The sequence below is a fragment of the Diuraphis noxia genome, unplaced genomic scaffold (assembly GCF_037042655.1).
Source record: "Diuraphis noxia isolate RWA-SAM2 unplaced genomic scaffold, SU_Dnox_SAM2 contig0004, whole genome shotgun sequence".
Lineage (NCBI taxonomy): Eukaryota > Metazoa > Arthropoda > Insecta > Hemiptera > Aphididae > Diuraphis > Diuraphis noxia.
The window spans coordinates 29,787,243-29,799,040 of record NW_028301714.1 but is presented as its reverse complement, the minus strand read 5'-3'; the positions used below and the strand labels follow the sequence as shown (position 1 = coordinate 29,799,040).

At 25.0% G+C, this 11,798-nt stretch overlaps 1 protein-coding gene across 1 annotated transcript in view; it reads left to right on the top strand.

The window, feature by feature from the left end:
* The first annotated feature begins 559 nt into the window (after positions 1 to 559).
* LOC107163444 (uncharacterized) overlaps positions 560 to 11,798 on the top strand; it is a 39,995-nt gene continuing 28,756 nt past the window's right edge. The window contains exon 1 of the mRNA XM_015510886.2: positions 560 to 683. Within this exon, the coding sequence (XP_015366372.2) occupies positions 571 to 683 (113 nt within the window). The 5' untranslated portion in view covers positions 560 to 570. The remainder of the gene's footprint in view (positions 684 to 11,798) is intronic.

Sequence of the window (11,798 nt, the reverse complement as noted above, 5' to 3'; positions counted from 1 at the left end):
TCAATAGATTACCTAACTAATAATTCAAGTGAATAAAACATCTAAACAATTAATTGCAAGTTTAAACTACAAATTGTAAAAAAAAAAAAACTATATATCAATATAATATGATCATATTTCATTATATATATGCTCAATGTTTTTGAAAATCATACGATGATGATAAATCGTTATTTTTTTTTTTATTTAAAAAATCCACCAGGTGAGAGATATTATTGTTATAGTTAATTTACATTTAAAATTATAATTTTAGAATCAAATAGTTATTTTTATCGCATTAAAGGTGAAAAATAAAATGTATGTGCTTACAGAAAGCAAACTTAGTTTTATTTATTTTTCAACTATTAAAAAATACGTGATTATCTATAACCAAACACAATATAACTAATAATATATAAGTGCATACGTAAAAAGTACCTATTATGTTTATTAAGCGGTATTTTTTTTCTCGTAGATGCGATATAACTGTTGCGAATTTTAGACAAACCCCCAAAGGGAGGTGGGACTTGTTGCGCACGCTGAAAGGAGAAATACAGAATATTACCCCCTCAGACTGATCCACCCGTACGGATGCGTAGTGTTCGTAACAACGTAGGACGTACCTATATATTTAAACGGAAAAGTAGATTTCACTCTGTACAGTATCTTTGTTTGTACCAAACTGGTCGCGCTCTGGGGCACAGGTAAGTGGTGTTTAATATTTTTTCTCGCTCTTTTACCGTTTTTAAATATAGCATTTATATGAAAAATTTACGATACATTTTCCAAAACAAATAGATGTGTAGGTTCTATTAGTTCTGTTTGAATATTCAAGTATGACGTTATGTTAAAAATTAATTATATTAAATATATTAAATATAACTATATTTTTTAAATGAAATGAATTAATGAAATTACCGATCTCTATTTAATTTAACATGGTAAGATATAAACATTATAATAATATTGAAAAAAAACATTCAACTAAAAAAATAACGATAACCTAAAACAATTTAGACATTTTTATGGTAAAATAATAAATTAAAACATTTCAATAAATATTTACTTCAAATTAATTTTAGTTATTTGATTGTAGGTATATGACATAGTATTTCGGAATATTTCAGCAGCTTATAATAATTTTAAAATATTATGAAGTTTCGATTCATGCGTTTTTTTTCTAGACAAAACATCAAAACTATATAGTTAATTAGTTAATAATAAATAATTTACAAAATTATATTGAACTTAATTAATAATTGTATTAAATATTTATGTTTATAACATAATATAAATACGCATACTATATTATATCGTTTGTTATGATACAGTTATACTCGGTGAACTAAAATAAAAAATATCCATTATAATATTGAGGAAAACACAGAATTTTATTAAGTATTTAATATTTAATTTTTATACAATTTGCAGTATGTCAGTATGTTAATATTTAATATGATAATTTTTCTGTAAGGGCTTAATACAAATTAAAATAATTTGAGTACTAAAAATGACTACAACAAAACATCTAACAAATACTGAGAGAAGTTTAATTTTTCCATAAAAGATTAAAAGCCTTGTTTTACTAGTGCTGCAATTATTCTGTTTCGTTCGTCTCATTATGATATGCTATTAATTCTTAAATTAATTCAACATTTCATTGTTCTGATTGTAGATTGTAGAACAAATTTTTAACTGCCAATTGTTATCATTGAATATACTCGAATATACGTATAACATTTTGTAATTGTATTTTATGTTTATTATTAGAATAAAATAAATAACACGTATAACGTTATACACTGGAACAAAGACTAAAAAAACCAACATTCTTTTTAGTTTCTGAATTCTAGAATAACAATTATTGTAACCGAGTTAATTTGGCAAATTGTAGAGAAAATTATTCATTCGATTTTTAATATCTGCAGATTGGATATCTTTTTACAAGAATACTCGTGATAACTTTTAACCTTTTTTTCATTTAATTTTTGTTTTGCTTTGAAAATTTACCCATTGGTGTTACACACATCTACATTATTATAATAACTACTAATCTGTATTGATAACTAATTATCATACGGATGAGTGAAAAATAAAAACAACAAACTTAATGTTCTATACAAAATTACATAAATAAAGTTGGATAGTATGGTTATTCATTATGCATAATATAATATGGAAAAATATATCATCGTAATAATAATGTTTATTATTATTATAGTTATAGTAATGGTAGTTATAGAGTTCACATCGTTCACGATAAGTATTTATAATAACAACAACCGTGATATTTATAATAATGATAATAATATGTCATTTACTTTGACTATGTATATGATATTATATAGACCTGCCTAATACCTATGGGCGCGGGCGTAGGTTTATTTATATCTAGTGTATAGATTCATTTTATAAACGCGTATGCATTGTTTTTATCCTGGGGATTGAACTCGGACATTCTGCTTTGTGTACTTATTTTTTGGGTTTCAATTTTCAAATTACATGCATTCGACATGTTAGATCTTTAGACTACTACTACAAGTATGGCAGTTCTTACGATTCATCATTAGGTTAGCTGATTGATTGTTCCAGAGATATTTTTCATAAGAACATACTATTTTGTTCATTTTTTTTTATTATTTTTTTTTTTTGTTACTTCAGCACCCGAAATCGACATTTTAAGTTCACACCACTAGTCACTACAGTGAAACATCATGAATATCCTCACTTATGTTGTTATAGTCACAGTGGTAACTGGTATTTCGCTTTAAGGCATAGTGTTTTAGAACATTTTAGTACCGATTTTAACGTAGAAACACCGAATATACTAAATGTTAATGTTATTATGCCTAAGTAGGTATAATTCAATTCAATTCAAATGCACAATATGTTTGTTAAAGATGTTTGTCTACCTTTATTGATCATAAAAATGTATAAAATTTTATAATGTGTTCGCTAAATTAATATAGAAAAAGAAAAAAGTATAAATGCATTTTAAAATTTAAAATTAATACTAAAAGTTATCATATGTATAAAGCTTCAATCATTCTCAATATAGCTCTATAAAATAATATTTATTGTTGTATTATCTTATAAATGTGGTCAGAATTTCCAATCAATTACCTTGGTTCATGATATAATAATTTATAGTGTGCAATAACTAATAACTATAATATTAATTTAAAGATAAATCTATATTTTATACAGTAACAGAGAAAATATTAAAATCTACCAATATTATGTTCAATCTTATTGAAACGTATATAATATATATGCACTGTCTAATTGTTTTGAAAATGAGTAATTTATACTTATTTACTTTGAAATAGTTTATAAGAATTTGTTCATTTTTTTTATCATGCAAAATCTATATTTAAAATCGTACCTTGAAAAATTGTTTTCACACAGTGAAATATTAAAAACCAAAGTTGAGCAATGGAATATACTGAATATACAATGGATATATGAATACTTTTATTATTCATCTGCATTATAACACTATTCTTTAGACATATTATTAATAGGCTTATAGACTATAGTAAATGCAATTAAAATTGATTAATGGATATTTTAATTTTGAATTCATTGATCTGTATCAGCTCTGTAATAACTTGTCTATCTACTAAAAATAACAGTAATATTATTTTGTGTTCGTCGGAATACGATTTTAAACAAATATTTACCAATAGTGTTTGAAGTTGATAAAAAAACATATTATTTTTGTAGATTAACTTTGGAACTAATTAACCGTGTTAAAATAAATTAATGAAAATTGTTTACTTTATTTTTTTCTGAAATTATTTTTTTTCATAAGTACGTTATTTTATATTAGAACTAATGTGAAACTAAGTATTGAAAAATATTATTTGAATTAAAACACAAAACCTTGTTAAAATTGTTAAAAAATAAAATTCAGGAAAAATATATTTATTTATTCTTAATAACATGATTTTTTATGATGATAACAAAAAATGTCTGCTTCTATAGGTACTAAAAATATCAAAATTAATATTAGATGAGGTAAGTTAGATCTTAAAAACTATCTAAAAATCATATTATATTTTTTATGAACAACTGAATTTTTATTATTATTTGATGAATTAGTAGTTTTTTATAGTTGATATTCTTAAGTCGTTATAGCTGAAAATAATACTTTGTAATTAGTACTTAAAATAAATAAAAATAAAGCTTTATGTTCAATTGCTTTAATCATATTTGTAAGATTTATTACTATACTAGATACATAACATTATTTATATTATTATAGTCAGTGTTATTAAAGTTATGTGCATTTTTTCATTTTTTCATTCTTTTAAGATTTTTGTATGATGGCTTGGGATTTATGTAATTAATACAATTTTTATTAGATCTAAATTTTTGGCGTAAAAATTCGTAATTACACGTAGGTATACACTTCACAGAAATTATGTTCACTATAGAAATGTCATAATAATTTAATTTACATAGTTTTAAACTGGAATTATTTCGTTAGAATTTGTACATTTCTTTAAAATATAAAGTGTATTACGTAAAAATTTGTTTTATGGTTCAAATAATGGAAATTAAAAATGTATTTTACATTAGCTTCGCGTGATATTTAGTGGTTTATTTTTTTATTTTTGTGCTACTAGTTCCAGCCATATATTGCAGAATTTTTAACACATTTATAATTTGTATTATCGAAGTTTCTAATTTTTTTTTTTAATATTTACAATGTTTGGTTTTGATTCTTAAAATATGTGAAAACAATATAACTTCATCGACTTCACTCACCATTCCATGTTTTCGACTCTTGACACATTCCATATAGGTTATTTCAAATAAAATTGACTGTGAGAAAGTTGCAGTTGTAATGGAACATTTGATTTTATGCACCAGAATGACATTTATATTGTATGTATAGAAAATTAATTGTATTTGTATTTGTTTTTTATTTGGCTCTAGACTTTGCGTTATCTCAGAATTTAGTTTAATATGTCCACATAATTTCAAAAGTGTGGTTTCATTGTAAAAGTTTAGTTGGACGTTGATCGGGTAATTTTCATTATAGCATTTTCTCTAAAGGGTCAGAGTTTTCAAAAACGCTTGTTTAGTACGTATATTAACTCTGTTTATATCCATTTCGGACTTTATTTTGTTAGATCCTTCATAATAATTTTAAGGAGCTCAGTTTTTTGTAGAATTGAGTTTTAGCAAATATAACGGTCGTGAAAGAATGAAAAGTGAAGATCACGTTAAACTATTCGTTCTTTAATTTTATTTATTGATGTTAGCTTTGAAATATGACTGTTAATTTCTCAAAAAAAGTATCTTATAATATTCCTATAATAACTTTATCGTATTGTAATGGTTGACACATTATGTATATGAATATTATCGTAATTTTCAGAGTGCTATTATCAAATTCAAATTGATAGTACATAGTCATTTGCGAGGATTTCACTTACTTTTAGCAATGCATTTATAAATTTTAAAATAAGTTTTTTGTATGTCTTCAAGAAAATGGTTATGAATACATTTATAAGTTTTATACGCATTCTAAGACCTTACATGTGTGCTACTCGTATGAAATTAAGTACCTAAGTTTTGAGTATATAATGGAATCGTATATTGCAATAAAGCAGTGGTAAATTAGTGACCTGTGATAGAGAAAAACCGTTCATAGCCTCTTTAATGTTAAAATATATCATTGAAGATAGTTAATCGCCGTAAAAAGAATGGCCATATCACTTATGTATATTTTTTCAACACAAGTTTGTAGAAAAGTTTCACAATAGTTAGGGTATGAGTATAATACTTAGGGAATAATGTTAATGTTTATGTAGAACAGGCGGAACAGCTGTGAGCTATATTGCTTAAGATATAATACAATTAGGTTTTTTAGAAGAGAAATGGTCTGTGACTAGGCGTTTAAAATGCAAAGACTGAATATTAAACTCAAACATTATTTAAATCTACTTAAATAATTTAATTGAACATTTGTAATATCTATTATTAAAAGCTACAGTTAAATACATTATATTGGTTTTAATATATTTTTCAACAACTAAAAAGAAAAATTATCAACATCAAATTGTTTTATTGAATTGATTGTAAATTTGTTTAACTTACACATTTTGTGTTTACTGTTTGGTTAGTTCAATTTACATGTTATTATCTATTATCTGATTGTTAATTATAAAATGGTGTAGGTATTAAAAATTGTATAAAAGTAGTGTAAACCCACTATTATACTATTTATATCAGTGATGCCCAACCTTTTTTCCTCGGCGGGCCACTTTGGTAAACATTTGTAATCGAGCGGGCCACCAAATATAAAAGTACTCATAATCTCAATCTTAATATAATTTAGTTACACATCGTAGGTTGCAATATAATATGGAGGTACGTCATGTTGGACTGATTTTCTTATCTTTTTTATTGACTATAGCACAGATTACAAATTGAGGTACACGTTGTAGGTACACATTAACTTGATCAGTACGCTCTTTATAGTGCACGGGTGATATCGATTTTAAATCATAAAATTTCTATTTTAAAATGTCCGACAGAAAAAAGCGCAAATACAATGATGATTACCGAATTTTTAACGAAAAATGGTCAATAAGTTACTTTTTCATTGAAATTAATAGAAAAGCTGTTATATTTTGTTTTATTTTAATAATTTGTAACGGGCCACATGGAATACCTTGGCGGGCCACATGTGGCCCGCGGGCCGCGGGTTGGGCATGACTGATTTATATTATAAATTAAAATAGGGGATATACCTTTTGGCATTATTTGGTTCACATAATAGCCCAATTACATAATATTTACTTTATGGTGTTAGTTTATTTTAATAAGATTTCTATTATATGTTTTCTGAGTGAGTACTGTATAGTTTATAAAATTATTTTTCATTAAAAATGCAATTAAACTGCTTATGATTTTTATTTTCTTCAAGGTAATATCACAGATTATATAAAATTAATTTTATATAATCTGTGGTAATATTGTGATTAATTAAATGAAAATTAAATTTAACACTAGTTTTGTAAGTAATATTATGTATTACTGTTGAGTAGTTTCTTCAAATCATTCATGTTCAAACAAATAAAAATAACTTACGTAAATCACATACTGCAGTGATTATTGTAAAATAATCTTTACAAAAACAAAATGATAATTTGATACATCCGAAGAAGTAGATTTTCTAAAACTAAATTGTTTGATTATTAGTTATTAGTTATTTCTACAAACTTTAAATATTCTATTTAACTTTTTCTTGAATAATAATTTAAAGAATCTCGTCAAATGCAAACAAACAGAAGCTGCAAGAACCAAACAGAACATCCCAGAATTTCTATACCAATCACTAGGTCCAAACGTTTCAGCCATCAAACGGACACTAAATTTCATAAAAGAAACTGAAATCAAAAATTTATAGTAAACAAATAATACAAAATAATATGTAAAAACAAAACTACCTATATAAAAATTATTTAAAAACAATGTAAACAATGTCAGCCAATGGTCACCGCTGCCGAGGCTTATTTCTAATAAAAAAGAAAAATTTAAAGAATCATTGAAATTTCCAGCGTGAGTAAAATATAAATTAATACTCACTTAATAGGATCAAAACATATGCCTAAAAAAGAAAAGTGTAATACATTTATGGAGATAGTTAAATGTTTTATAGTATCTTCACCTTTCTTAAATAAAAATATGGAAAAATAGTTGATATAATAAGTCTATATGACTCCAGTAGCTTACACCGATATTTTTAATTTGGAGGAGATTCATCAACAATTAAATGGATAAATTTTATGTATAAATATCAAAATATTCTATTAATTGTATTCATTTTTATATATCTATAATCTATACGCAAAGTTAAAAAAAATTCAAGGGGGAGTGTGGCTAACACTTGTATATGTCGGTATAAGGCTTCACATTTACTTCAATAACCTTGGAATAGTATAGTGTTGTCGTTTATTAATATTAATATTTAATTCGAAACGAAAGAGATATAATCACATTTGTAATTTGATTCTACCTGGCGGTTTCAATTTAATAACACGTGTTAGTCGTTTATTGTTTTTACTTAAATGATTATAAAAAAATGCTTGTTGAGATTTAGAAATTTCATAAACACGATGTTATTTAATGAGGAGATGGATACTGTTGTACATGTTAAATAATATATACCGAAAGTTTATATTTGATAAACATAAACAAAATATTCAACCACACTATATATTTCAAATTATATTAAAATTAAAATTGAAATAATTTGTATGGTACATTTAACCATGTTTTTGCTATTTCCCATAGCAAGCAGTTCTGTTGTAACCAATTCAAAATTTATTCACATCTTAAAATTTTAACCATGTCAGTTTTAGTATTATAACAATTTATTTTTAAGTTTTATACACGAGTAACGAGTATTTAATTTATATTATATTATGATATATGATTAACAACTAAGAGTTTCAAAGAAAATTATTAAGGTTATTCAAATGTATTTTATATGATAATTTTAAATAACTAATAAACTAGTTTTTATATCCTATGTGTTACAAAAACAAAATATCTGAGACGTTGCATACGAGTATTATACGTGGAATTAAGTATTATACGTAATAAACACGCCTTTACCTATACAACTTATCTGCAACTTATTAAGGACTCAACAAAATATTCAAACATTTAGTACGGAAATGTCATTCTACAAATACTCAACAGATCTTTATTTTTGATAAACTGTCTTGGTAGGTATTTATTATTCACTTGAACACTTGATGAGATTTTTCATTCTATTTTCTGGGTTACGTGAGGTGATCATTTTTTGAATTTTAGATCCATCTTGTGTTATAATAATAAATGCATTTAATAATTTAAAAAAATTCACAAAAACTGCGGTTTTCATTTTTTTAAATATAATGCAATCAAAAATTCATATAGCTCAACTTTTTTTATGCTTATATTGTATTTTTTCTCTGAATTTTGAGCTTATCAACTACTTTTAATTTGTATTCATAGATGTTTTTATTGATTATTTATTATTAAAATACTCAAATTAAATAAATTGTTAAAATCTCTGAATAAATATATAAATATTGTAGTACTTGAGATGTTTTAAACTTATTATAATTACTAGAATAAACATTGTATGTTAATACTGTATTAATAAAATATTCCTTATATAATATGTACAAATTACAAATTATCAATAATCCATTTTCTTAATCTGGTTCGTAAGGTAGGAATAATACTTACTAAAGTTATTTTAAAACTAATTCATATATACAGTAATATATTATACAATATTCTATTTTCAAACTTTTTAAGTCAGTTGTTGTTTGGTAGTGTTCAGTCCTTTCTCGCCTAATGAGACTTAGAATTCTGCAACCAAAATAATACTATATATAATAGTTACGTAAGTTAATATTTTACTTATATCTCATATTACCATTTTTTTGTTTTTTTTACTATTTTGTTAATGATTTTTTTTTTTTGCTGAACAACACGAAAAATAAATATAAATTTGTATTATTTTAATCATTGATAAAAATGTATTTATTTAATTTCTTGTACTTATAAAACTAAAATAATGAAGTAGCCTTATTTTTTCCTTAAATTTCTCATAAGTACTTCTATGTAGGACATAAAATTTACCCAACTACCTGACGCGACTTTTGAGTTCAGCTCGTAGATGCCTGATGGGTACTATAAAATCTTAAGACTACAAAAATATGAAGGAAAAAAAATATATTTTTTTCATATTTGTTCTTAAATAACTAATTTAAAAAGATAATAATAAAAATATAAATTTTCAAAGTTGTTCAAGCTATAAGCAGGAAAGGGTTAAGGTTTAACTCATAATTACACTGAAACAGCTGCTGCAGTAGCGGCCACAACTGTTTTATATCAAGAATCAGGACACACATTTTCATTACATCAACAATTTCTCCACCAGCACAATACGCTATACTTTAGATTAGTTCTGAGCGAATATATGAATCTATACCTATTGGTCTTACAATCATGTGTGTTTTATGATTATTATTAATTAATTTACTTGGAAAAGTAAAATGCTTAAATCTTAAATTCTGGTTGCCAATCATATCTTCAGTTGGTGGTACTGTTAGGGTCAACAATTGCGCGTTATTTTTTTAATATGTGAAAAAATCCATATAAAATAATTACGTGAAAAACACGAGTGTATTTTATGCAACACAAATTTTTGACAACATTTTTTTGGAATTAAAAAAATATTTATCTTGAGAACTTGAATTGTTTCATCAAAGTGTTTAAAATTTGAATGCAATTTGTATAGTGCACATTAGATATGTATACATTTATACAAATTATTCTCAAATATTGTATACAACAGTATTATATATTTATATGTATGCAAACTTTATCATCGTTATTAAACTGTGAAATAGCAATGCATGTTTAATTTACATAAATATATTGTTAGTCATGAATATTACAAAGTTATTTAAGATATTTTTAAGCAAATTCAAATATTTATTATACAGCTATTAATAAATCACAAGCACTTCTTACAGAAATAAACTTTTAATTTCAAAATGTGCTTTTATCTAGCCATTATATTTAATTTGATTGTACTCTAAAGTTTTAAAATTCGTCAAATTATCTTGTAAATCGCACAATTGATCACACACTCTCTGAATAGACAAATAGGACTATTTTCGATATTAAGCATTTTGTTCCAATACGATAAGTCAGGGTTGTCTTAATACTTTTTCATATGCAGGGCCACTTCAAATCCGCTAACAAGTTTTAACTAACTATAGAGGATAATCATTAAATAAACAACTATCATATATTTATTTGTATTAAGTTTTAACAAATAAGTATAACAGGAAAACAACCATTGAATTTGATATAATTTTAAACATAAAAATTAACAAAAATAAATGTGTTGAATTGCCTATAAGACAAAAATATTCAAGTAAAAATTTTAATGTTTTTCATATAGATACTTCTTGTTCTCGTGTATCTGGAAAAAATGTTGAATTACAAATACTTGAAATACTAGTTACTTGTTATAAGTCTAACTTTTATTCTATATGCAAAACGTGATTTGTAATAAAATCGAAAACCCTTCGATTCTTGGATTTTCTGCAGAAATGATTGTTGAACTAGAGCGACGTGAATTTATACCCGAAGCGTTTATAACCATTGTTTATTTTTCTCTAATATATTCTAATAATAATTACCGATCGAAAACTTTTCTATAAATGTTGTATAAGGGTATCTAGAGTCAATATTGTTGTATAATATTTTCTAATATGTATTTTGTACCTGATTTAAGTTTAATGTTTAAGCTACATATTGTTTTTGTGAGTAGATACATTGATTATACTACTGACATATTGTAATATAAGTTAAACATGCGAATATATAATATTATGTTCATATAATATTATAATAAATCGTTATTACCAAAGCACCGAATCGTGCGCCTTGGACGTTTGTCCGCATTATTTCCACGTGCTAATAATACACGTGTTTGTGGTATTAAATCAAATTCGAAGGTAATATTATTGCATATAATTGTTAAACGCTATACTGATTAATCGCGAAGACCGCCTACAGTAAACGTTCTGGGAATGCATCGGAATCGTATCGCACAGATATATACACCGATACATGTTACATTAACATAAGATAAATTAATGAGTAAGCGTAGTGTAGGTACACGCGAATCCAGTTACCGAATTTAGACGTTTTAAGTGCAGGATATTACGATGATTACCTACCCAAATATGTTATTGACGACAGTATAAGCCATAGAAGGGATTCAA